The following is a 23,121-nucleotide window of genomic DNA, read 5'->3' as shown; positions in this document are numbered from 1 at the left end:
TAAAGAAAAACAAAGGATGTAATGACTACTGATATAAAAGTCATATTTGACATAAATAATCACTTGTGAATTTTTGACTGTAAACGAAAAGTACTTAGATTGGTAAAACTTTGAATTTCACAGCACAATTCAACAGTAGGCATTTTTGAAAGTCTTTTCAGTTTGGTAACTGTAAAAACACAAAAAGTACAGAATGGTTCTCAGTGTAGAATTCGGCATCTGACTGGAGGCTGTCAATAAGTCTTCTAACAAAGCAACTATGATTTGAAGCAATCGTGCTTACTATATTGACTATTTGATTTTTCCATGAGATCAACATGTGGCATTTTGTAAAAAGGTAATGGATCCATTAGTAAGGACTATGAATTTAATTGGACAAATTAAAACACTCTAGTAATTATCTCAGTTTAGTGACACAAAAGAGGTTATCACAACATTACTTTTGACATCTTCAGTTCATACTAATTATAGTTAAAAATGTAACTATAAAATATTTCAGCTTTCAGATATTTAAACTGAACTTCATAACTCATTAAGGAGTAGCTAGCATTTAGTCTTTCAAATGTTTGAGCTATCTGAACTAACAAGACTGCTGTCTAAATGATGACCAGTCCTGGAACTCTGTACCAGCACTCATACTTGGGCAGCAAGAGGACCAGTCAAGCCGAACACTGATGCTTTTACCACATGCCTCAGTGGTCGAGCACAGACCTCTTTCCTAGAAAACACAGAGCCAAGTGGGCCAGCACTGTGAGCGAATGCACAAATCACCTCAGAAAAGGCTCAGAGGAAATGCACTTTTTCTCCCAGCATTTTTGAAAATAAACGTATGCAAAAGCTTTTCTACTAAATTGAAAAAGTTTTGAGGAGTTACTCAAGCATTTTATTCCAGTATCTTTAATAAAATCTGGTATGAAGGCACTCAGATCAATTAAAACACTTCTGAAAGTAGGACTTGAAAGCCTACATGTATTAGGAACCCTAAAGACCAATAGCTTTGGGTACAAAGGCTCAGCAATGTTTTAGCAGTCTGCTTTGCAAGCTTTCCATGATATAGGGGTACTGGATTGTCTATTACAAGGAGCTTTCTGAATCACCTACTCATAGGTTATTTCATCTTATTATTTCAGCTACAAGTGCCAAGGGAAGAATGGAAAATTAGAGTATATCCTTGCTCTTCTCTCAGGCTACAGGAGGTAAAAACCCTAACCAACCAAACAACAAATTCATGCCTAACAAAAAACCCAAAAGAATAAAAGCTGAAACAAGAGATCACAATATTTGTCCTATTCTGTAAAGGGAAACATGATAACAATTTTTGCCATCCTTACTTTACTATCAGAAACTATTAAAAATTAAGGTCATAAAAGAATGTATACAGAATAAGATCACAAGTCACGAATTGCTTTTCTCTGTATTCCATATGTATCTTTGCAAGTATGTCATACTCAGAAGAGTAAGGGCTCATTTTTTATTTTTTTTTCAAGTCATCAGACAAGCCTGAAGCCTGTAAATATGAAAAAAAATAAAAACACAATCTACCAAGAAGTCATTCTCCCAAAGAGTAGTCTTAAATGATTTTTTCTATTAATGTCAAACTCCTAAAACTCCTTTCAGACCTGTCTTTCAATTTAACAGCACTGCAGTATCCTATTCAGCCATTTATAATGGAGAGCATACTTACTGAGTTTTATCATATGCTATCTGGTCTTAGTATTTTCGAACATTTAAGTAAGGAAATGTAACACAGTAAGACCTCTAATTCTGTAGGTAAATAGGTACATGCTGGTTTTAAGTGTAGCTGTGATGCAAAATTATTACTTTCCAAACCTTCTAAATTAACAGAGCTCTAGAATGTGTGCCTTGCTCGTACGTTTGGATCAAGTCCATAAGGCTGCTCACGGTCACAAGCTTTCTCCCTTTCCCTTAAGTCAGGCTTCTATCAACCTTTTGTTTAGCATGGATTGTTTTGGTTATCTTCCTTTGTAAGGCCTATGAATTTTCATCTAATAGGTCCTTGTTAATACATATGGTTGCCGTGAACAAAGACATAGCTGGACAGCGTTTGGAGGCTTCCTCTTATAAAACACTGTTGTTTTTTTTCTGCCATGTGAATTTTTGTATAAAGGTTTTGATTTTTTTCTGTGCATGTGTAAATCTGCCCTAGACTAGATTTTACAGCTCTTGGTGCTCTTACAGGGCAGAAGGCATGAAACAAATGTTCTTATGTAAAAAAAACAAATAAAAAAAGAAGCACACGTGCATGCTTGTGCAAGAATTATATAGAAATACCTTTTAAAAGCATCATGATCAGGTCATTTCTTTAAACCTCTCCAAGGAGCTGAAAACTTGCCCTTCCTGTATCCCATTGAGGGAATTACCCACTGAGTTGCTCTTTTTGTCTGTTTCTGAGAGCTGACTGGATGCTGATTCTGGAGCAGGCTGCCAGGTCTTCTCAGCAGAAAGCTCAAGTTTCTGGAAACTGCCCCAGCCAGCACACTGTGTTTGGTGAGCTTCAGTAAAATCTATATTCACATGGTCAAATTTTCTTGAAGAGACCTATCTATTAATTGGTAGAACTGAAGGGCTGCATCATTGTTCAGGACTCATGTGGGTCTATTCATGAGAACTTAGGGTAATTAAAAATAATCTTAGTTATTCTTTTTTACAACAGCTGAGAAATACAAAGTTCCCTAAAATAATGAAATGTCAGAGCTTTCTCCTCAAAACCACCAAGAGCTGAAGCTACTACAAGCAATTAGAGAAGTTATTTAAAGACTGATTTACCTCTTTAAATATGGATCTGGAAAGTTTTTCCATCTTTCTCTATTTAGAATGCAGTTACACCATTGGAACTGTCTTAAAAGTTTTACATATATTTACACTATATATAATAATGAGGTCTACAGAAACAATAAAACACTACGTCTAAAATTTCCACTTTGCCCTTTAAGCCCTACTGAGGCATCAGAAGATATTATACATTAATAGCTGCACATGAAAAAAATTCCTACTCTATTTTTTAGCACTTACCGTACTTCAAAACTACTTAAAAAATATCTCCACTAACTGGAGATAGCAATGGTTTTTCACGAGAAAAACAAAAAGCTGTAGGGGCATAGGAACAGAGAGCCACACAGTGTCACTCCTATGAAAGTTTATGTGAAATAAAGAATCTTGAATATAGTGAACTTCAGTATATACGTGGCTGATGATATATTCCATCTCTACTTCTATCTACCAGACCAGTTAACAAAATGAAAGGACTGGATTTCTTACGTTAAATTCAGCATAGAAGAAAGAATTTGCAAACATCTAGTCTATAATGTGATTTTACTCTTTTGCCATTACGCCTTCAAGATATAGACAAAAAACTACTAGTTCCTCAATGTAGACAATAACTTGTTTTCAATCTGAATAGTTCTCTGTCTCCCAAATCACAGCCAAATACCATCAACTGCCCTCTATTTCACTGTTAGAAAAGAGAAGAGTGTCTCTAACAGTAATTAACATCTCATATTAGGTCAAATATACTGACTTGGAATCAAAATCTGATTTTTCTGGCACATCTATAAGCCTTGCCAGCAAGATACATACCTTGTAAGTAAACACCGATCCTCCTGTGACTATTATCATCAGATTGTGAAATATTTGGCTGATAAGTCCCTATAGAAACAGACAATTAAATACAGAGTACAAGTCGCATGCAACATAAGATGATGTGATTTTTTTGAAGCCTTAGTATGTAGCCCTAGCACTTCACAGTACTGCACACGTTTCTCTGGAATATTCTTTCTTTGTTCCACAAGCCCCTTTTACAAATTACTATATGTTGAAATAATTGCTTAACACAGAACATTTTTACAGGCACGTACTCTGTATACACAAATTTATTTAAATTATTTTCACTGTATTTCAAAAGAGGAATAATTTTCTTGACTTATGGTGATTCTTGAATTTGGCACCAGCGGACTCTTACAATGTAGCTTCAGGACACGTTTAAGCCAGTCTAAGGCAATACTGTCAGTGTAAGAGGTGTAGTCCTTCTTTCATCCTCTTATAATTAGCACTCACACAACTTATTCTTCAAGAAATTTTTTTTTTTCAATCTGATTAACTCCCTGAACAACCTGATCTCACAGGTGTCTTCCTTCCAGTGTCAGCAGAAGCAAGGGCCTGGCAATATGAGGGCAGACATAGTCAAATATTACCACTCTAGGGATTTGACTTTTCAGCAACAGCATAGGTTTAGACCAGCTTCAAACAACTGTGACTCCAAGGCTCAGCTTGTAAATACAGTAAATCCAACCATCAGGCTCCTACCATTGAATCAAAAAATGATGCAGCTAAATGATGCAGAGACCTGATCTGCTATGAACTCGCTCTGCCAATTTAAATTTGTTCAAAAACCCAATGTTTTTGGTACGTTAACTTTGTACCAGCAAGCTTTATGCTGAATCAGGTCTCATCTGTCCTTCCTGCAGCTGGCATAAAGTCAGCATAAACACTGCATTGCATGCTCTAGCTAATTCAAAAGGAAAGTGACTGTGTGCTCACACCTGATCTGGATCAGATCAGCACAGCTGAATGATCCAGTAGATCACAGATGCACCATGAATGACTGCTGAACAGTTACCTGCATTTTTCATGGACACGCAACCTCCAGATAAGCTGCCACAGGCCTCATATGTGGAAGTTGCTATTGCTCCCCAACTATTGCTGAAGTTGAGAAGTTGAGGGATGTTTTTCAATTCCCTTCAAAGGACCAAGCCTCACAAGAACAGCTTAGGAAGAAGCAGAACCATTTGACAGAACAAAGCATTCTTAAGGATGACAATCTGAAAGACAGTATTTCATTTTCAGGGAATTTGATCTAGGGTGAGCTAGACTTCTACCCCATCCTACAGCAACATACCACATTTTCCAGCAAACTGACAGACTTACGACCAAAAGCAAAAAAAAAGATGAAAAATACTATCCTAACATTACATTGTACTTTCCTGTTGTTGATTTTCTCTAGATGTTACAGCAACATTCCAGTGAAAGGCATGTTTATCTGTCCGCTTATCACAGGAGGTAGATACAAACAGGTGAGTTAAAAAATAAAAATCCAGCCTTACATGCCTTTTATTCATTCGGTCAACTGTGGCATCATTTTTGTATTATCCTGATTTGAACTGCACATTATTATTAGAAATAACAGACAGGCAATATAACAGTTGAGAGTTTTGGTGGTGCTTTGTTTTGGGGTTTTTTGGACAGGTTATATATCCCTCTTCTTTATGCTGTCAAGAGTTAAGGGAGAAACATATTTCAATAGCAACTTTAAAATGAAACTCACAAATTACTACCATTATGTTAAGTGCTAGATATCCCACTGTGCAGTTTTGCTTTGTGAATTTTTACCTTCTTCCATGCACACTTTTAGCCACTGATCGCACAGCCTTTCAGTGTTTTCTGCCTTTTCCTTTAAATAAACTGGCTCTGGCTCCTTCCATCTGGTTCCCCTTCCGTCAGCAACCCTGCACCTGTTCACACCTCCTCTCCTGTTGGATTCCACTGAACATTTCCTCCTCTGCCAGGGCTATTCTGGCACTCGCAACCTTTCTGTCATTCAATCCATCTGTCAGAAGTGAACTTTGTTTACCGCAAGCTTCTGCTTTCTTCTTCAAGAAGCAAAGCCCCTCAAGGTCATTGTCAAATGAACTGTCGGTGTAGATTTAAATCCACTCCTGCTAACCAGCAGCAGATGAAGTTCTTTACAGTCCTGTATTTGTGAAGATTAGTTTGGGGTATAGGAGAAATAATACAGAAGCAAAAGAATAGCTTTTAATCATTATTTGTTAACTCTAACAGCTAATGTGTTTTTCTTCACGTACGTATATCTATTCCTTCTTGCTAAGACTAGCAGAATCTGAGAAAGACTTGCAGAGCTATGCAAAGAAGTGGAAAAATATTACAAATAAAATAAATGAAAGCTTTTGACTTGTTTTAACACCACTGAATAAAAAACACAAAGAGAAAATGGGAACAGCTGAATGAATGAGTTTACAGTAAAACCTTAAAGGGGCCAACAGCATTCCCTGAGGATTATTTAATTTTCAATTTTTTTTTTTACCTTACCTACTGATGTTTCAAAAGCAACACTATCAAGGGGAAAATTTCTTAATATTTTTTCTTGTTTTCAAACCTTGTAAAACACACAGATGTAACTCTTTGTTAGAATACTGCTTTCCACACTGAGGCAAATTGTAAAGATTCTTTGTCAGGGCTGGGACTAAATTCATATTGTCAATAGGATACATCATTTTTAGCAGTTCCTGGAATACACTCTGACAACCACAAGTTACTGAATTATTAACTAACCTCCTTGAGAGTTTCATTCTTCAAAAATAAGAAATATCTTTCAATTTCACTGCTTACCTTGGGTATCCTTTAAAAAAAGATAATCTTTCACCAAGACTACATATAGTACCAAAAAATAAAATACATATTTTAAGTTTTGTAAGCAATCATAGTGAACCACCCATTTTATTACCATTTCACCAAAAACGAATTTAAAGTAAAGCTTTCTGGGATCAAATCCAGGAGGTAATCCAATCTCATTAGCAGAAATGCATTTATACTTAGGTTAGGTCTGAATTTGTCTCTAATGAAAATTAGATTGACAAATATCGCACAAGTTCAGCTGAATAATAACAATACTGATACATCCCTTATATGGGGCATTTGCAAGGGAATATTTTATGATGCTATGATCTTCTTCCACAGGAAACTATATGAACAAATGCAAGTGAACAAATGCAGTGGAAATAGAAGAGGAACCCTGGTAGAAAAAGAATACACTTCATTCTCCAGTTTGATTTAAACCCTGTAGAAGGCAACTGACCAACAAGGAGAAGCTAATGAAGAACAGTTTTTCCTGTTTCTACAAAAACGCAGCTTGATACTGAAACCACCCAATACACAGGGTCAACCTACAGCAGCACGCTATTAACCTTGCCATGCTGCCGGCACAGCCAGGGGAAGGAGTTCAGCCCTGTTAAGCAGCCGAGAGCAGAGGCTGTGCTCATCTGCTCACCCAGGAGAGGCATCTCCCAGCTCACACTCTTTCCTGACCAATCACTGGCACAAGGGTGAGGAGCAAGGGGGCAAGGAGAGCAGCCAGGCAGCCAAACATGATGTGTTCAGGTGAATTTTTTTTTTTTTCCCCATTCCTCCATCTACCAGCTACCTTCTCCAGAGGTGACAACCCACAGGCTGATGCTCTTCAAAGTCAAGTTGGACAAAGGCTCCAGTTGAGGACCTTTTGGGTTCTCTGTTGGATTTTTTTCTAGGCAAGAATTTCAGGAGCAGAATCTTGCACAGAAAAAAAAATACCAACAAATGAAAAACCACTGTGACTGCACAAAATAAACAACTTCAAATATACTTCTGAAAGCACAAGACAGCTTTTAAAATTGTTTAAGTGCACAAATACCAAGCACAGACAGAAAAAGTACATTTAAGCTTACTGTAAAAACAAGCTTTCAGATGTACTTGGGAGAAAAGCCTCAGAACAAGTCAAAAATAAAGATAAAAATCAGAACCATTTTTCCAGTAGCAAATTCAGCAAAAAATCCAGCAGCCGTGAATACATGTATCTGAGACTTTTATGGTTCAAAAAAATAAATCATTATCCTGTTGTCATTAGTCACACAAATAAAAAACCTAATTTGAATGTGATCAAAGTAAATATTTGATACACACTCATAAACTTACTACTGTTAGTGCTGAATAATAACTGCTCAAAACAAAGACCTTTTAAAGATGTTTGTTTTCTACAGCAGTTAGTCTCTTCTGTATTTCATCTGAATTCACTACTCGCTTCAAAGTGCTTTAAGTACTGTCACTGCTCCTGAACCACAGTCTACATGCAGTAGCAATTTGGCTGCCTCAACAACCTGATGCAATCATTAGAGAAATTCGATGTGACCAGTTGCAGTTTAAATGCCGTGGAGAAAAAATTTAGATGAATCTAAGACTAAAATTTGGAAATGTATTAGTGCCTTTTCCTGAGAAACTTGTATTGTAGGACAATAAATAAAACTGTCAACCACATTAAAACTCTTTAAAAATGAAAAGAAGGTGATTTATAAATACATTCATATTCAAAATTAATATATGATATTGGATCTGTCCTTTACCCCTTTTACTTACATTTTCTTTCTTTCCCCTACAAAATTCATCATTGGCTTTTATATGTCTGTACAATAACTTAAATATGTTTAAAATATTAAATAGAAAGATATTTAAATAATTGTGTGTTATCTTGACACAAAGTGTATCAGCTTCGAAAATTTTACAACACACTGCCAGAAGACGACAGAACCAATTTATTTCAAATCACTCAGTATCAGTCTTCATAAAGCAGCATATGGTCTTATCATGGCAGGTAAAATATTTTACCTTCTATAATAACGCAGAGTAACTAATTTATCTACATGCTGTATAATCAGATAAACAATTTCAGCTGCACTATGAAAACCTGTAGGCAAGGGAGAAATTTATCCCCCTATACATTCATATGATTGTTAACAATACAAGCTATTCTTTTTCCCATCTCCTTCTTCAATTACCTTAAAGCAAGACCTCCTTTTCAGTGGTGGAAATATTTGCAGTTTTTACAGCTGCAGGACAAAGAACTGAGAATTTTCACAGAGTTTCTCAGGTGAAAAAAAAGCTCTGCAAGATTCTATTGCAAGTAAAGCACAGCGAATGACAACTTTCAAAGCTACCACAATCATTTACTAATGTGCTGCTATACCAAATAAGTCTAATTTCTTTTGACAGCACCAAATTAGATTTATCGCAGAAACTGCTGCATAAATAGCATATGGCTATGTTATACCACCTATTTCAAATCCCTGTAATGTTTCCTCCCCTCCCTGCTCAAAATGAGTAATTGAGCCAAGCTATAAACTTTCCACAGACAAGGTACATACAAGTTCAAAAAGCAGATGCAGGACATATAGCTTTCTTTGTTGAAATTGTCTAAAAAGGTATCACATATCCAGATCAAACAAAACTGGGTAGTAATAGGTCAGGTCTCCCTTGCTACACTTCAGGATTTTATTTCCCCCTTTCCCTGATAAAATTTTGTTTTCATTTCTCTTTCAAGCTGACAGTCATCAACAGAGGGCATGACCTTGTAATCCTCTCACACATGACTACCTCTTACTTGCACAAGAAACCCTATTGATCTTTACTTCTTACGTGAGTCAAATTATTCATGTGACTCAAGATCAGAAGGCTTGGACCTCCATTCATTTCTCACAAGCTCTCATTTATGAGGAGGGAAGTGCCTCCTCCGAGCAAAAATAAAACATCAGAAAACTGGTTCCATTCATTGGAGGGGCACAGCCCTGTGGGAAGGTGCTGACCTGCAGCTCTCCCTCCCAACTTTCAACGGGAGCAAAGTTTCCTTATCGGTTTGCTGGATCAGTCCTGGACCCATACGTTTCTGCATACCTGCCAATTGTCAACTTCTACGTTCACTGTACTGCAACAATAAAATACAAACCCACGTAACCTTATTACACAACAGGACCGAGAGCAAAGACACTTATTTTTGAGGCAGGAGGGGCGCGATACCCCGAGGTGGGACGCACTCGAGGCCCTGGAGGCCGCAGAGGGAGCCTGGTGCCAGCGTGTGCCCCCATTCCCTGGCACGGGGCGATGCCCACCGCCCGCCTCCAAAGTTTGTGCGGTTGCGGCAGAGAAAAGACGTTGCAAGGTCTTCTCTCCGGCCGGCGGGCACACCACTGCACACATCGAGGAAGGCTGCGGCTACCCCGCCGCTCGCCTCTCGGTGGTCAGTCCTCCCAGCTGCCCTATCCGTTACTGTCTGATTAGCTCTGCGAAGGAGCCCCTCCCCGGCCAGCTTTCCCCGCCATCTGTTCCACACGCGATGGCTGCCGCCCAGCAGCCTCGCGCTGCCCTCCTACCTGGCACCCGGCTCCCGGCCTTACCCCAAAGTGCTAACACAGGTTCTCGCTGCTGGCAGAGTCAGGATTTCATTACTACTACTTTGACAAGTGCAGGGTTGTTTGTAATTTCTCTTTTATCCTGATTTTGATTGTACAACCACCTCCCACTGATTCAGTTTGCTTCAGTTTTGTTGCTCACAGATTTTACTCTCCACATTAATCTCCCTCTGGCATGTTACTGCATCTGTTCCCTTTTTTATTATTAATTTTCAAATTCCCACCATTTTTGACAAAAAGGAGGTAATCTACACTCTGCTTCTGCCCATTTCATTTTCTTTAATTTGGAAGATAAGTATGAAAGCGTGCCAAAGAAGTTAATTCTCCGTTAACAGTTTATTTTCTGGCACCCCGATGCCTTTGTATATGAAAAACAGATAGAAATAAATGCTGACTGAATCACAACAACATAGTCGCAACCGTCCCTAAATTTAATGAAAAGTAAACATATGAAGCATAATCTAAAAAGTTTATTAGTTGTCAGAGTTGCTTCACGTTATCACCCCTCCCTGAGTTATAAAATAACAGTTCTGTACAAGATGAGCAGAATATAAAAAAATTAGAAATCAATCACTGCTTACACCCCTACTTATGCTTCTCCCCCCAAACCCCCCAATTCAAGTGTTATTGGTCCTTTCATCAGTTAGTCTGGAAACGTAAAGCATATCTCTGTTACGTAATATTAGTAAAAGCATTTCTTTAGGACTCCTTTCCAGCATAGATGATGGACTCTGACATGCTGAAATTGCTGGGAAAAGCACCGCAGTAAGTATGCTGCTAACTGATAGATACTGCTAGGAAAAAAACAATAAATACTAAGTAGTGCGCAACTCCCTAGAAGGCTATGTATAACCACCAAGAAGTTAATTTACAATTTTATCATTTAATAGTATAGTTTAAATAGGGAAATAAATGTACGAGGCATGCTGCATTTCTAACAAGAAGCACTGATGACGACATGCAGCTCAACACCAAAGCTTCAGAGATTGTGCTAATGCCATATTAAGCTGGAAGGTTATGTGCTTGATTTATTTTGCAAGTAATAGAAGCTAGCCTTAATGGAGTCACTGAAACTAGCAAGAAGGACCAATGCACAGTAGGATGGCTATAGCACTGCTAAAACCTAATTGCTACTTTCTTAGATTTGCCGCTTTCTAGAGATCATATCATCGTCAAAAAGAGGGGAGAAAAGGAATATCACATAATGGGGAAAAAACAATAATCAAGAAACTCAACACCCACTGACTCACTGTAATACAGACTTTAGTCCTTCAAAAGAATGACACATGGATTTAGGGCACCTTGGTGGGTCACCTGAACCTGAAAGCACACGTTCATTTCGTAATTTTTCCTCACCTAGAAGCTGACCTTCAATAGTGCTTATAATGTTTCATAAAAGCAAACAAGAATAATAAAAAATTGAACTAAACTAAATCTGCTTTAGTTCTACTCCATTTTATTTGCCAGCAAATTTTAGATGACATTTCAATCTAAAGTATCTTGAGCCATCTACCTACCTCCGTACCTGAGAAGACACATGACGGTACAGAAAAAAATTCAATTTAGAAATTCAATGATTCCCTCGCTTCTTAAGATTTATTTAACTTCTTTCGTATATGTAAACAGGAACTACACCTGACTGCAACTAAAACAAATAATAACTTCAGATATGGTTTGAAAGAGAAAGAGGGAAATTTTTCAATGATGATTCTGTTACACAAGAATAGTTAAAAATTTTATTAAATTAGATGGCACGCTATGATCTGGACACGTTTTCAACATCTTGCATCTTTTATATGACCTTTTCTATGAGTATATTGACATGATTTTTTATGACCACTCTTTCATCAACCAAGAACAAGATTTGTATGTTTTCTACTCTCTGAAGAATGGATTCAGGTAAGATTCATTAGCAAGACCTAACCTTGCCAAAGTAATGGCAATTTAACATTGATTTAAGAACTAGTTTCATTAGATTCTCCTACTACAGTAACTCTAATACAAATAAACACAAGGCTGAAACTAGGGCAAAAAAAATCCAAGAAAACTTTAAATAATCATGGTCAGTGTCATAGCATGGTGATATCTGCAAAGTTACATGACTGACAACCCAAACTACACAGTAAAAATTCTGTATTTTCCCAGTCTTTTCAAGATATATAAATTAGAATTACTAACTAGATTCAATAGCAGAAAATGCATGTTAATAGCAAGGATTTCTAAGCAACATATTGCTCCAGGAAGAAAGGTGACAGGAAAAGGCAATTTTAAACTATGTGGCAATGGTTTAGAATAGCTAATTGTAACCTTTTTTTCTTCTTTTTTAACAAGTACATTTTGTTAACTTAGAAGCTGTTTAGTTGGTAATCAATCAACAATGTCTGAAAACTAGGATGCAGCAAAGAAGTGGGACTCGTGGAGAAGTGTTGCTCTGCAGAGCACTTTCTTTTTCTCATTAAGAGACAGCCTGCATGTTTTTTTTCTCATTTAATCCATTCATATACGTTTATCATCTCATTTATGTACATTAAAATCCAAAGTTCTTGTATTGATTTTATTATCCTATTTATTTACAATATCCGAACATAGAATCAGTGGATTAGTGAAGAACTTTTCTCCTTATTTCTGTATCTCCTCAGCTACCTCTAGTTTCTGCCAGAACAGCACAGACAGGTCATGCAAGGCAACAGAAAGACCATCCGCAACGGTGTAACAGCAGTACAGCCTCCCTCAAATCCAGCGTTGTGAGAAGACTTGGAGCGGACCAGCTGGTCCTCTCCTGAAAAGAAGAGAATCAGGAAGACAAGGCCAAGGCCAGAATACCCAAGAGATGCACTAAATCAGTGTAATTTCTGCAGCAACCTCCCACTGGCAGGACTCTAGAGCTTAAAATCTGTTTTCCTTGGCAAGTGCCACAGTGAATGGGTCTATAATCCCGCCAGGATTGCTATCACCCCTACCCTTCAAGTGAGTATTTTTACTGACGCTCTTGCCATTTGAGATGAAGGGAATAAATGAAAGAAGGCAAACCATGAGGAAATAAAAGTCACATTCAACAACTACTGATGTACCAATCCATGAAAAACATACTAAGTTCAAAAAGGCAAAACCGATGCAACTAGAGGCATGTAACTTTTATACCTTCACTAACACAGATAATCAGTTCTGCCAGGAAGTGATCTAAGAGGAAGAAAAGGAGTACAGGCTAAGGCCAAGTTTCATTTGAGTAGGGGATGTTTTCCTCTGCGACTCAGAGAAAACAGGCAACTCTGCAAGAATACCTCTAATACCGCCCTACCAATGTAAGTACAAGGTGGAAACACGTAACAGTCCAGGAGCAATGAACCACTTATCTCTTTTGCTCCCTCCTTCACCCTTGACAGCAACATCACCTAATGTGTTCCCGTAAAGCAGACAGACAGTCCAAATATACAGAGGACACAAAAAATCTACAACATACTATAGAATTTGGGGAATGTCAAGGAGAAAGATATGAATCTATTTCCCATGCCTCAGCATACACCTTTTTCCAACATGTCAGTATAGAAAACATTTCAATACTTACAAGCAGAAACCATAACGTGAACACAAAGTATTAACAAAAAAACCCCCAAAACCCAAGAGATCAGCACCTTACAGAAGAGCGTCTGCACAAGGTCAGACAAAGAAGCCGCAGCAGTTCAGCATCTGTCTTAAAAAGCAGGCGCCTGTGAAATTGTAGGAGAACGGGGCCAGCACAGAGCATTACTTGCCCAAAACGCTATTCCCAACACCCAGTGATTTGGATGTCAGAAACTTTCTGAGTCAGAGACCATAAAAGCTAGCTGAATCATCTGTATGCTAGGTATTCAGCTTTAATTACCTTGCTGTGTAAAAGCAGGTAACAGTCCTCATTTTTACATTTTAAGTACTTTCACAAAAAAATAAAAAATTATAAATTCGCTACTCAGTTTTCGCCCAAGATATCCAGAGCTGTATTGCATATAATCAGCTTTTTGCTAAAAGGAGCATGGTAAGCCATTTGGTTAACTATCACAACAAATCATTATTAATAAAGTTCTGCTAAATCCAAACTTTAGATATCTTAACAACTCACCCAAAACTTTTTTCAAGTTCATTAACCTCTAGCATATTTTTTTCTCTAAATACAGGCTGTTAGAGTGGTACTTTCTTCCATCTGTTAAACAACCGTGCTCTGAATTACAGAGGAATTTAGCTGAATAAAAAAAAAATGATTCACTGAATTCAATAGTTTAGACAAGGTTCTATTTTATTTCCATTTACTCAATGGCAAAATTCTCACAAAGCCCAAAATGTACAAGAGTTGGATAAACACACAGACTTCTGTTAAGTGATAAAAATCTGAGCTTTTTTTCCCCCCTTGAAAAATTTAAACTAACTTAACTTTTTTCTTTAAAGACTGAGCAAAAGCTGCCAGATTTGTTTCTGGATGCTCACTCCTGAGGAGAGCAGGGTGGCAGAACAAAACACTAACCACACACACAACCAGAAGTCTGCAAACTGTCAGACAATAGCATTTTCTGAGGCAAAAGGAAACAATTCTGCCGTTACCAAAACGCAAGCTGCAAGGAACAATTGGCATGTCAACCTTCTGGAGTTTTCTAGAAATGTGTAATGCGTAGTACACTAAATAAAATTGGGAACTATACCCAAGGATGGAATAAACTCATCACACATTGCATTGTACTGTATCTTCACTGAGGAAGTGATTTAAACACCCTCCTCACTTACTTGAGCTTACCTCCTATAGAAATGATTATGATCATTTATATGTTCCTGGTCATTCTGCTGCAGAAATTTCAGGTTATTAATCTGAGAACTCTTATGCTTAAAAGGTGCCGCTGTACACTAGTCTTAAACATTTCAAATATCTTTGTCCTACACAGCAACGACAAGAAGAATGCTTCCACAGTGTCCCCTGCTCTTCTTCCTGCCCAGAAGCATGCCACCTCATCAGCAGGGCTGAACACTGCCTTCTCTACTACACTAGAAATTCACTTCTATATAGTTCATCACTCACTTTGTAGTTCACAACTCACTTATTCCAGCCTCCGCTTCTAACTTGACTGAGGGTTGCCCATGCAGACAATGACTACAAGGATCTACAACAACTGTGGGGAAGCCTGTGGCAAAAAATTAGCAGAATGAAATTGGTACTACAGCATGTAATAGGATAAGGGGTACCTGGTGAGGTGCAGTTGGTGTTCAGATTTACTCAGCAGTTCTGCCAGTTTTAGGCACTCCTCTCTGGCTCCTGTCACATCCTGCTGGGCTTGTTCCAAACGCTGTTTGCTTCCATTCAGCTCTAATCCCAGTTTTTCTATTTTCTTAGAAAATTATAGAACCAAAAAAGTATATTTAAGAAATGGAGATACACTTGAAGACAAAAAAATGTAATCAGAGCACCTGAGAAACAATGCACACTTCTGTTTTAGAACAAAAGTAGTTAGTTGATAAAAACTGCAAAATAAGCAAATCAGAGTATTTGAAATTACATTCTTATGAAAAGTCAAAATGCATATCATGTTTAAATACACTAATACACAAGCAGTGCCATTGTCTTCACGTGGTTTAAGAGTTACAGGAATTTAAACATTTTCTGATTTTCTCATGTGAATGCTTCCATATTTGTGTCCTGAATTCACTGCATTAGAAAGCCATAAAGGCAGTGGAATAGTGGTCATCCTCAGAAGCAGACTGACATAGGATAACTCTTGTGGTCATTTATTTTTCTTTTTTTAATACCTTTTTATCACATACGCAACGACAAGAGGGCAGTTAGATTTGTTATCTAATATTACAAATGATAACAAAGGTAATTTTGTGATTGTAACATTATTGAAAAGAAGTAATTTATGACTTATATCTGAACTCTAATCCCACCAGCTGCTGTTAATCCCACTGTTTTAGTAACATTAGATCTTATATGTCAACATAGAAACTAAAGTTGATGAGTCTATTAATTTATTTTACAACAGTCTAGTTTGCATGACCATCATCTTTGATTTCAGTGAAGCATAATAGACTTATGATATCTCAAAATGTACAGATGAATATAGATATTCTTAAAAATAATATATTTTACTGTAAGTCCATATGTAATATACAAGTACCTGTAGGAATACATCTGTAACACAATGCTATACTTTGTCCTAAGAATGCTTTTAAGAAGGCAAATGGAGTACAGAATAAGCTACAATGTAATTTTAACATGTAGTAACTGTTCTGCACTAACTCCCAACATAAATATTTATTTGTTATTGGGGCTGGAGGGAACTTGCATGTTTTTCAGTCAACTAAACTGTGAAAGGTCATTTGTAGTATAGAATAAAACTGTTCGTATAAGAAGTTAGTGCTGAATAGCTATTATACTTGAAATTCATACCATGTCTTACTTGTAATAATTTCCTCATGTAGATAAGAATCTATCTTCTTTAATTAATGAAATTATTCATTCAAATATCCTACAAGAACAAATTATTGTAACTCTGTCCCAGTATTTACATTTGAAGTGCCTTTGCAACAATGTTGGTTTTTTTCCTCCCACAAAAATGTTAACTAAACTACTTACATTGTCATGATGTCAGACAAATACAGTCTCTTCATCCACAAAAACATTTCATAATGTTGGGTTTTCTAATTTTTAATTTTGTTAAGTACTTAACTGTACACTTCTCCCCCACAAGAATACTCAACAAGAGTTCATGAAGGAAATTTTGATTAGAACCTTGCTTTATCACATGGACTTCCTATCAAATTAAATCGATAATTCCAAGTTCAAATGCAAAGATAGTACATCTATATACAAAATCTTTAGTACTCTTTCCTTCTAAAGAATGTAGCGACCTATTTTAAAACCAGGTGTATAAAGATATTCAGTTATATATGCTTTGCATTTGTACTTATTTTCAGGGACTTTTGCATAAGTTAAATAGAACAGAAGTCTCAGTGGGTTCTCTATTCCTCTTAACAGTAGCAGTTCATAAATGTTATTCCTCCATCCACAGTAAGCAGAGACATGAGCTCTTCACTGTTAAAGACAGGGAAGTTTTGCAACATTCTTAAAATTTGCTTCAAAAATACGTCCATTCAGCATACCTTTAAACAAACCCAAACCACAAATTAGTCAAAAAACATCAACTAAGTATTTGAAAAAGCGCAACCACAGCTGAGAATATAAATACACTCTAGATCACTCCTTCAGGGAAAAGTTTCAAGGAACAGATGGGCTTTACACCATTGCCTCAAGTTAAACAGGCTCAGTCAGGTTTTGACACAGACCTACAGAAGGAAATGAATTCCAAGTGCAAGAACCTCTGGTGAAAATGTTTCATTTCCATTGGCCAGATGTTGAACCTTCAGGGCTGAACCCAAGAACACATCCATAGATTTCAGTTGTCATGAAAGTGTAGAGAGAAATTCTCAGACACAGAAGTGTCATTTCATGACAACATTTTTAAAGATTCACAGGTGTATTATAATTTCTATTAAAAATATCAAGAAAGCAAACGTGGGGTTTGAAGAACAATTTTACTTGTGCTATTTTCATCAGTAATTCAAAAATTCAGTATCAACCCCTTTACACACTCACATACACATGTATGCATGTGTTTGTTCATGTGTGTAGGTATATACAGAGATACATATAAACATCTTAAATTACCAATATTTGGAGGTACTTGCAGCATGGAGCTATATGAAGAGAAGGAATTGTACACAAGAATTCTAGTAATGACCACGGCAGAAACAGCAGATAACCTCATGAGAAAGGGACGACAGAAAAATGCTACCTGAGAAAACACGTTAACAGCAACTCAGATACCAGAAACATCTAATCCATTTATATTTTGGGTTATCAACTAAATTGTTCTTTTGAAACACCAGAAAACGCTAGGTGAAAATAATATGGTTGGAGTCACGCATCAGCACGCTGAAAACAGACCATACTCTAAATGCTACATGTTACTCTAGTTTAAGAACTCAGGTAATAGTTTGAAACATGAAGCCTCAAAACTTCAGACATGCCCATACCATAAAAGCCAATCCTCTTCTCTCTCCTGCAAACAATAACAGTTTCACAAACACACTCTATATTGAAATATGTCAAGTCTAGTCCACCATTAGGTCATCACAATATAATCAGGATTTAATCTACAGAAAAATTAAAGAATTGATAAATCTTTTTCACTGTTCCTGCAGGGAACCTTATCAGGAGCATTTTTCTGAAACTATTTGGACTCAAACTAGTTTTTGCACTACTTAAGTTACCATTTCTACTGGGAAGCTGCAAGCAGTTCTGTAGCTGCTATCCAGGTCCAAGTGTAATTGTAGGGACAGAAACAAACCACCAACTAAAGCATTTTGCTGACAGCTCAGTTTCTTATGCAGTGTTAATTTGATCCCTCAGTGCCTATCACCTGTGATACAGCTTTTTACAACATGATCAGAAAGTTATTTCTTCAAGGTACTTAACTTTTCAATGTATGTGAGAGACGAGAGATGGAGCACAGAACTGCAAAAAGACAGATGACAATCTTGCATTTAAGAAAATCTGAAACAGATTTTCAGTATAACAAGGAACAGAATTATCATAATGTATACGTACAACAAGACTACATTAAGGTTAGAACAGGCAACTTCTGGTGCTTAACTCCGCAACTTTAATGTTCTTATTACTTCTGTACATAACTTCAAAAGTACTGTTTAATCTGTCTTGCTCTGCAGTCGCCCAAACTCCCAGGAATATCAACAGGCACTTTGCCACTGAAAGATGGCAGGCTAAACCTCAGTAAGAGAAACACCATTATTAGTAAGCTGTAACACATTACCACCATTTCACACACATATTCAGTTACATGAAAGAAGTTTTAACTAAACATAAATTAAAACACTGATGAAGTATCACAGCAGTAAAATTTAATTCTATATCAATTATTCTTTTTTCAGCATTACCATCAAACACCTTTAGTATTTTAAGTTTTCCACTTTGAAGTATATAGGACCCTTCTATATCTTTTCTTGAAGCACGTAAGTGTGTCACTTCTCATTCCTTAGTTTATGATGCATTTACAAATTATCTTCATATTTTCACAAACACATTTTTAGGGGAATACACTGGAGATGCTTATTCAGTGACATAAATTCAACTCACTGGAAAACATAAAAGATGATTTCTCAAACACTGAATCAGTCCTCAAATATCCTCTTCATAACCTATCTGAAATTACCTGCACCTAACAATACCTACATATATTGTAAAAATGTGCTTTTTAATTACCTTTATCTCTACAAAATCTGATTAAAGGAAATAACAGTTTCATTCAAAACAAGTCAAATTAAAAATTAAAATAATTGTTTAATTCTTTTCATGCTGACGCTGATTCTATTGTATGAAAAAATGCAACTTTAAATTTCAAACTAGCAGATGTTTTTCACAGAATTTTAAATAGCAGCCAACTGACAGAAAAGACAAATACTTTTATTTTTTAAAATAAATGAGTATGATTAAGTGGTGATAAAAGAACTTGTATTCTGAAGTAAACGTAAAAACTTTGGAAGAGTTCTAAAACATAAAAAATAAACTAAACCCAAATTAATTCACGAGTGATTTACGACATTTACTGTTGTAGCAATACACTCAGATATCAGGTAAGAAAATACACAGTATTTTGGGTCGACTATATCATTGCACAAATTCTGCAGTAAAATAATTCCAGGGAGGAAAATATTTATGAGAATTTACAGTACATTCTTTTTGTTTCATACTTCATTCTCCACCATTAGTATTAATTTTAGTTTATTAATTTATTTTTACTAACTTTTATAATTATTATTGTTATTATTAAATATTAAAGGGGTATAATTTAGAGCCAAAAATAAAGGAACATATATAAAGTAATAAAAAGTGAAATATAATTACCATGGTGGTTGGTATTTGCAGGTACATCCCCCAGAGGCAATCAACACCTATAAAAACATACACACTTCTACAGGCCCTGATGCTCACAAGCTAAGTTTCATTTACTAAAGCAGCCATTCAAAGCAATGAGACGAGTGATAGTGCACAGGACCAAGGTTATAACCATGGTCTTTCAAAGAAGTGCCCCCAGTATGGCCATTCACATGCATTTAAATATTATATGTACCAGTGACAGCAAATTTTTGCACTACTTAATTATTTCAATTCATGTTGCTTTCTATCCTCATTAATATATTAATCAATCAGGGACAGAACTAATTGGAAGTTTTGTTTTTGTTTTTGTTTTTTTAATTAAAAAATCCCAACAAAATAAGACTGGTTTTGGAGCAAGATTTTGAGTATTTTACTTGGAGAAAAGATTACTATCAGTCCATATGCAGCAGGGGTCACTTGCATTCATTTCTATCCTAATCCTGATATCAATCAAGCAACTCTAGGTTCAGAGTGGTCTCTAAGCCTCAGACCTCCCAGGCATGGCCATCTGACATAGCATATTGCACCTGAAGAACTATCCAACTTTGTAAAGAGAGTTAGGGCCATCACAAGGTTAACTCCTGCCACATCCCAGCAATGTCTTTCTCCCTTTTACACTGTGTATGAGTTATCGCTGCTTTCCATTCAAATCCTCATTCAAATGAATGAAGACACAAAGCAGCTATGAAAACTAAATTTGGGTTCATAAGGGAAACCTCCTTCGTGGAAGCTATGAGAATATACAAATCCAATGTACGCAAGGCTTAGAAGATTTCACAAAGACCTCCATTTTCTAAGAGGTTAATTCACAAAACCCACAAGACTACTGTAAATTCTACAAATCATCTAGCCCAAAAGAGAAATCTGAAAACCTTTCCTGACATGGAAGGCAAGTAATGTGAGCAGAAACACAAGAAGCAACCCAAATAAACACACATGGTTCCTTCGAAAATTTTTTTTCTGTATGGCTGGCTCAGAAATCAATTGATCTCTTAACTGACCAGAGGAACAAGCAAAGACATAGCCTAGGTAAGCAATGCAGGCTGCAATTAGTTGGATGGCTACTATTCTAACCTGATCTGGTGGGACTTCTGGATTCCTCAAAAACAGGTAGTTTTGTGACCACTTCATCAGTTGTAACAGCACCTGGCAGTACCACACACCTTGTGTGCTCCAGTAAAAGGCAGAGCCTCAAGAGAAGAGCCACTACCTAAGCAAAGGCCATCAGCCACAAACCCTCTGCTTCCAAATCGACCGAGAATTAAGAGAGACAGGACCCTGAGGTTTGCTAGGAAGAGCAGGGGATAGCATGAAGGTGGATACTCTTAAAAGCACACATTCTAAATCTCATTGAAGCAATCTTTATACCTGCAATTGTTATCTGGGGCAAGGAAAAAAATTACGTTGCAAAGTATATATTTATTATTTTTCATATATTTATTATTATTTATATATTTATTTTTATATATTTATTAATTTTTTAATTAAGAAGTAACCTCAAAGGCCTGTCCTTGTGCAAACTCTGAAAGAGCAATATGGTCCCTGTGGATAAACACCCTGGGAAACAGACAGGAGTGAATAGTGGAAACACATTATACAAGGATTTTACCTCATTATTTCCATGAAAATATCTGCTTTTAATTTGCCAAAATATCTGAACTGCAATACTATTTCAGGAACAAAACTTCCAATCCCATAGATTATTACAGTCACATTTTAACAGAGGACATTGCTGTACTACAGATTAGCTCAGTAGCCACCAGTGGAGATAAGAAAGTGATTTTGGTCACAGTGGAACATGATGTTTGGGTTTTTGAAAATAAATGGATTGCATTGAGTGGGACAGGGGAGAATGGGGTAGTGCAAAATATATGGTTTTCTTGCTGATAAAAGAATTTTAGAAAAGGAGAGATGCACGTAGAAAGAAAAAAGAGGAATATTACTCCTACTTTATTATTGAAAAACAGGAGAGAAAAAAACCTTGTTCCTTTTATCCTTTCCAACACTATTTGAGACTACTGATGTGAGACTGTTCTTTCCTCCTGGACAGCATTAAAGAATAACTGGAAAGAAAACCTATGCAGTAACAACTGACAAGTGATAGGGACTTTTATACTCTTTTTCTTCTCAGTGTTGACACAATGACTGTTGATAAAACAATCATTTTTTCTAGTCAAACAAGAAGGAAAAAAAAAACAAACAAAAGAAAACAAGTATTTATTTAGTATATATACCCACTTTATCAAGAGATGTGCAATTCCTTTCCTACTTTCAATAATGTTTAACGCACATGAATTATTTCCTCTTTCCATATACTGTGGGATGACATCACTCTGGATGACAGAACACGGAAGAAGATTACATGGGCCAACTACACCTATGAACAATAAAATCCTGATTTACCAGCTGTGTTCTTTCTCTTAGCAGGCCAGCTGCTTAGGGGAAGCAGACTCATACAGAAAATGCAGACCAGTCATTACAGAAAATTCTACAACCAGGAATCCTAGTCCCTAGGATTTTTCTTATGGAAAAATGACAAAGAATTTAATGAACGCTGCTCATACCACTGATCCCTAAGGAATGGATGGCTGGCAAAGGAAAGCAATGCCATTGCAGAGCAGCAGCAGACATATTATAATTGTAATTAAACATTTTTGTTACATATTGCAGGGTTGCAGGTCAAAGTCTTCCTCAAAAATCTTGAGATGAGCTAGTAAGTTCAGCTATAAAAAAAAGAGTGACGTTCCTCCTGAGCAGGTCAGAAAATTCACATCAAAGCAAGGCATAAAGTACTGCCATTTTATCCTTATTTACTCCTTTTCAAATTAATGCATTGAATGCCCAAAACACAAAATGATTCCTTGGAAAGAGCTCAGTTACAGTAAAGGTTATCACATTTTCTTAATGTTTTCTTGCCAAATATTACTCAAGTATATGTTTACTGATTTAATAGAATTTCTTTTCAAAATAGAACTTGCAGAGCATCTTTAGAACTAATGAGGTAAGAAAATGTCAGATACAGGACTGTCACAAGAATACACATAACACATAATGCTAACACTTCTTCACCACTTCTGTTAAAACTTAGAAGTTTCAGAACATCTGGTGATATGCTGAATGTCA

The 23,121-nt window shown here is 36.5% G+C and overlaps 1 protein-coding gene across 7 annotated transcripts in view; it reads right to left on the bottom strand.

Annotated features, from left to right (window-relative positions):
• The window catches only part of SDCCAG8 (serologically defined colon cancer antigen 8), a 111,416-nt gene that overhangs the window by 56,502 nt on the left and 31,793 nt on the right, over positions 1–23,121 (bottom strand). For all 7 annotated transcript variants that reach the window (XM_027887305.1, XM_027887308.1, XM_027887304.1 and 4 more), the window contains one exon: positions 15,231–15,373. In XM_027887305.1, coding sequence (XP_027743106.1) covers positions 15,231–15,373 — 143 coding nt within the window. The remainder of the gene's footprint in view (positions 1–15,230; positions 15,374–23,121) is intronic.

This window comes from Empidonax traillii, unplaced genomic scaffold, assembly GCF_003031625.1.
Source record: "Empidonax traillii isolate 1590-97213 ecotype Southwest subspecies unplaced genomic scaffold, ASM303162v1 scaffold206:size1282135, whole genome shotgun sequence".
In the NCBI taxonomy this organism is placed as follows: Eukaryota; Metazoa; Chordata; class Aves; order Passeriformes; family Tyrannidae; genus Empidonax; species Empidonax traillii.
Note: the sequence above shows the minus strand (reverse complement) of the source record. Positions and strands in the feature narration are given on the sequence as shown.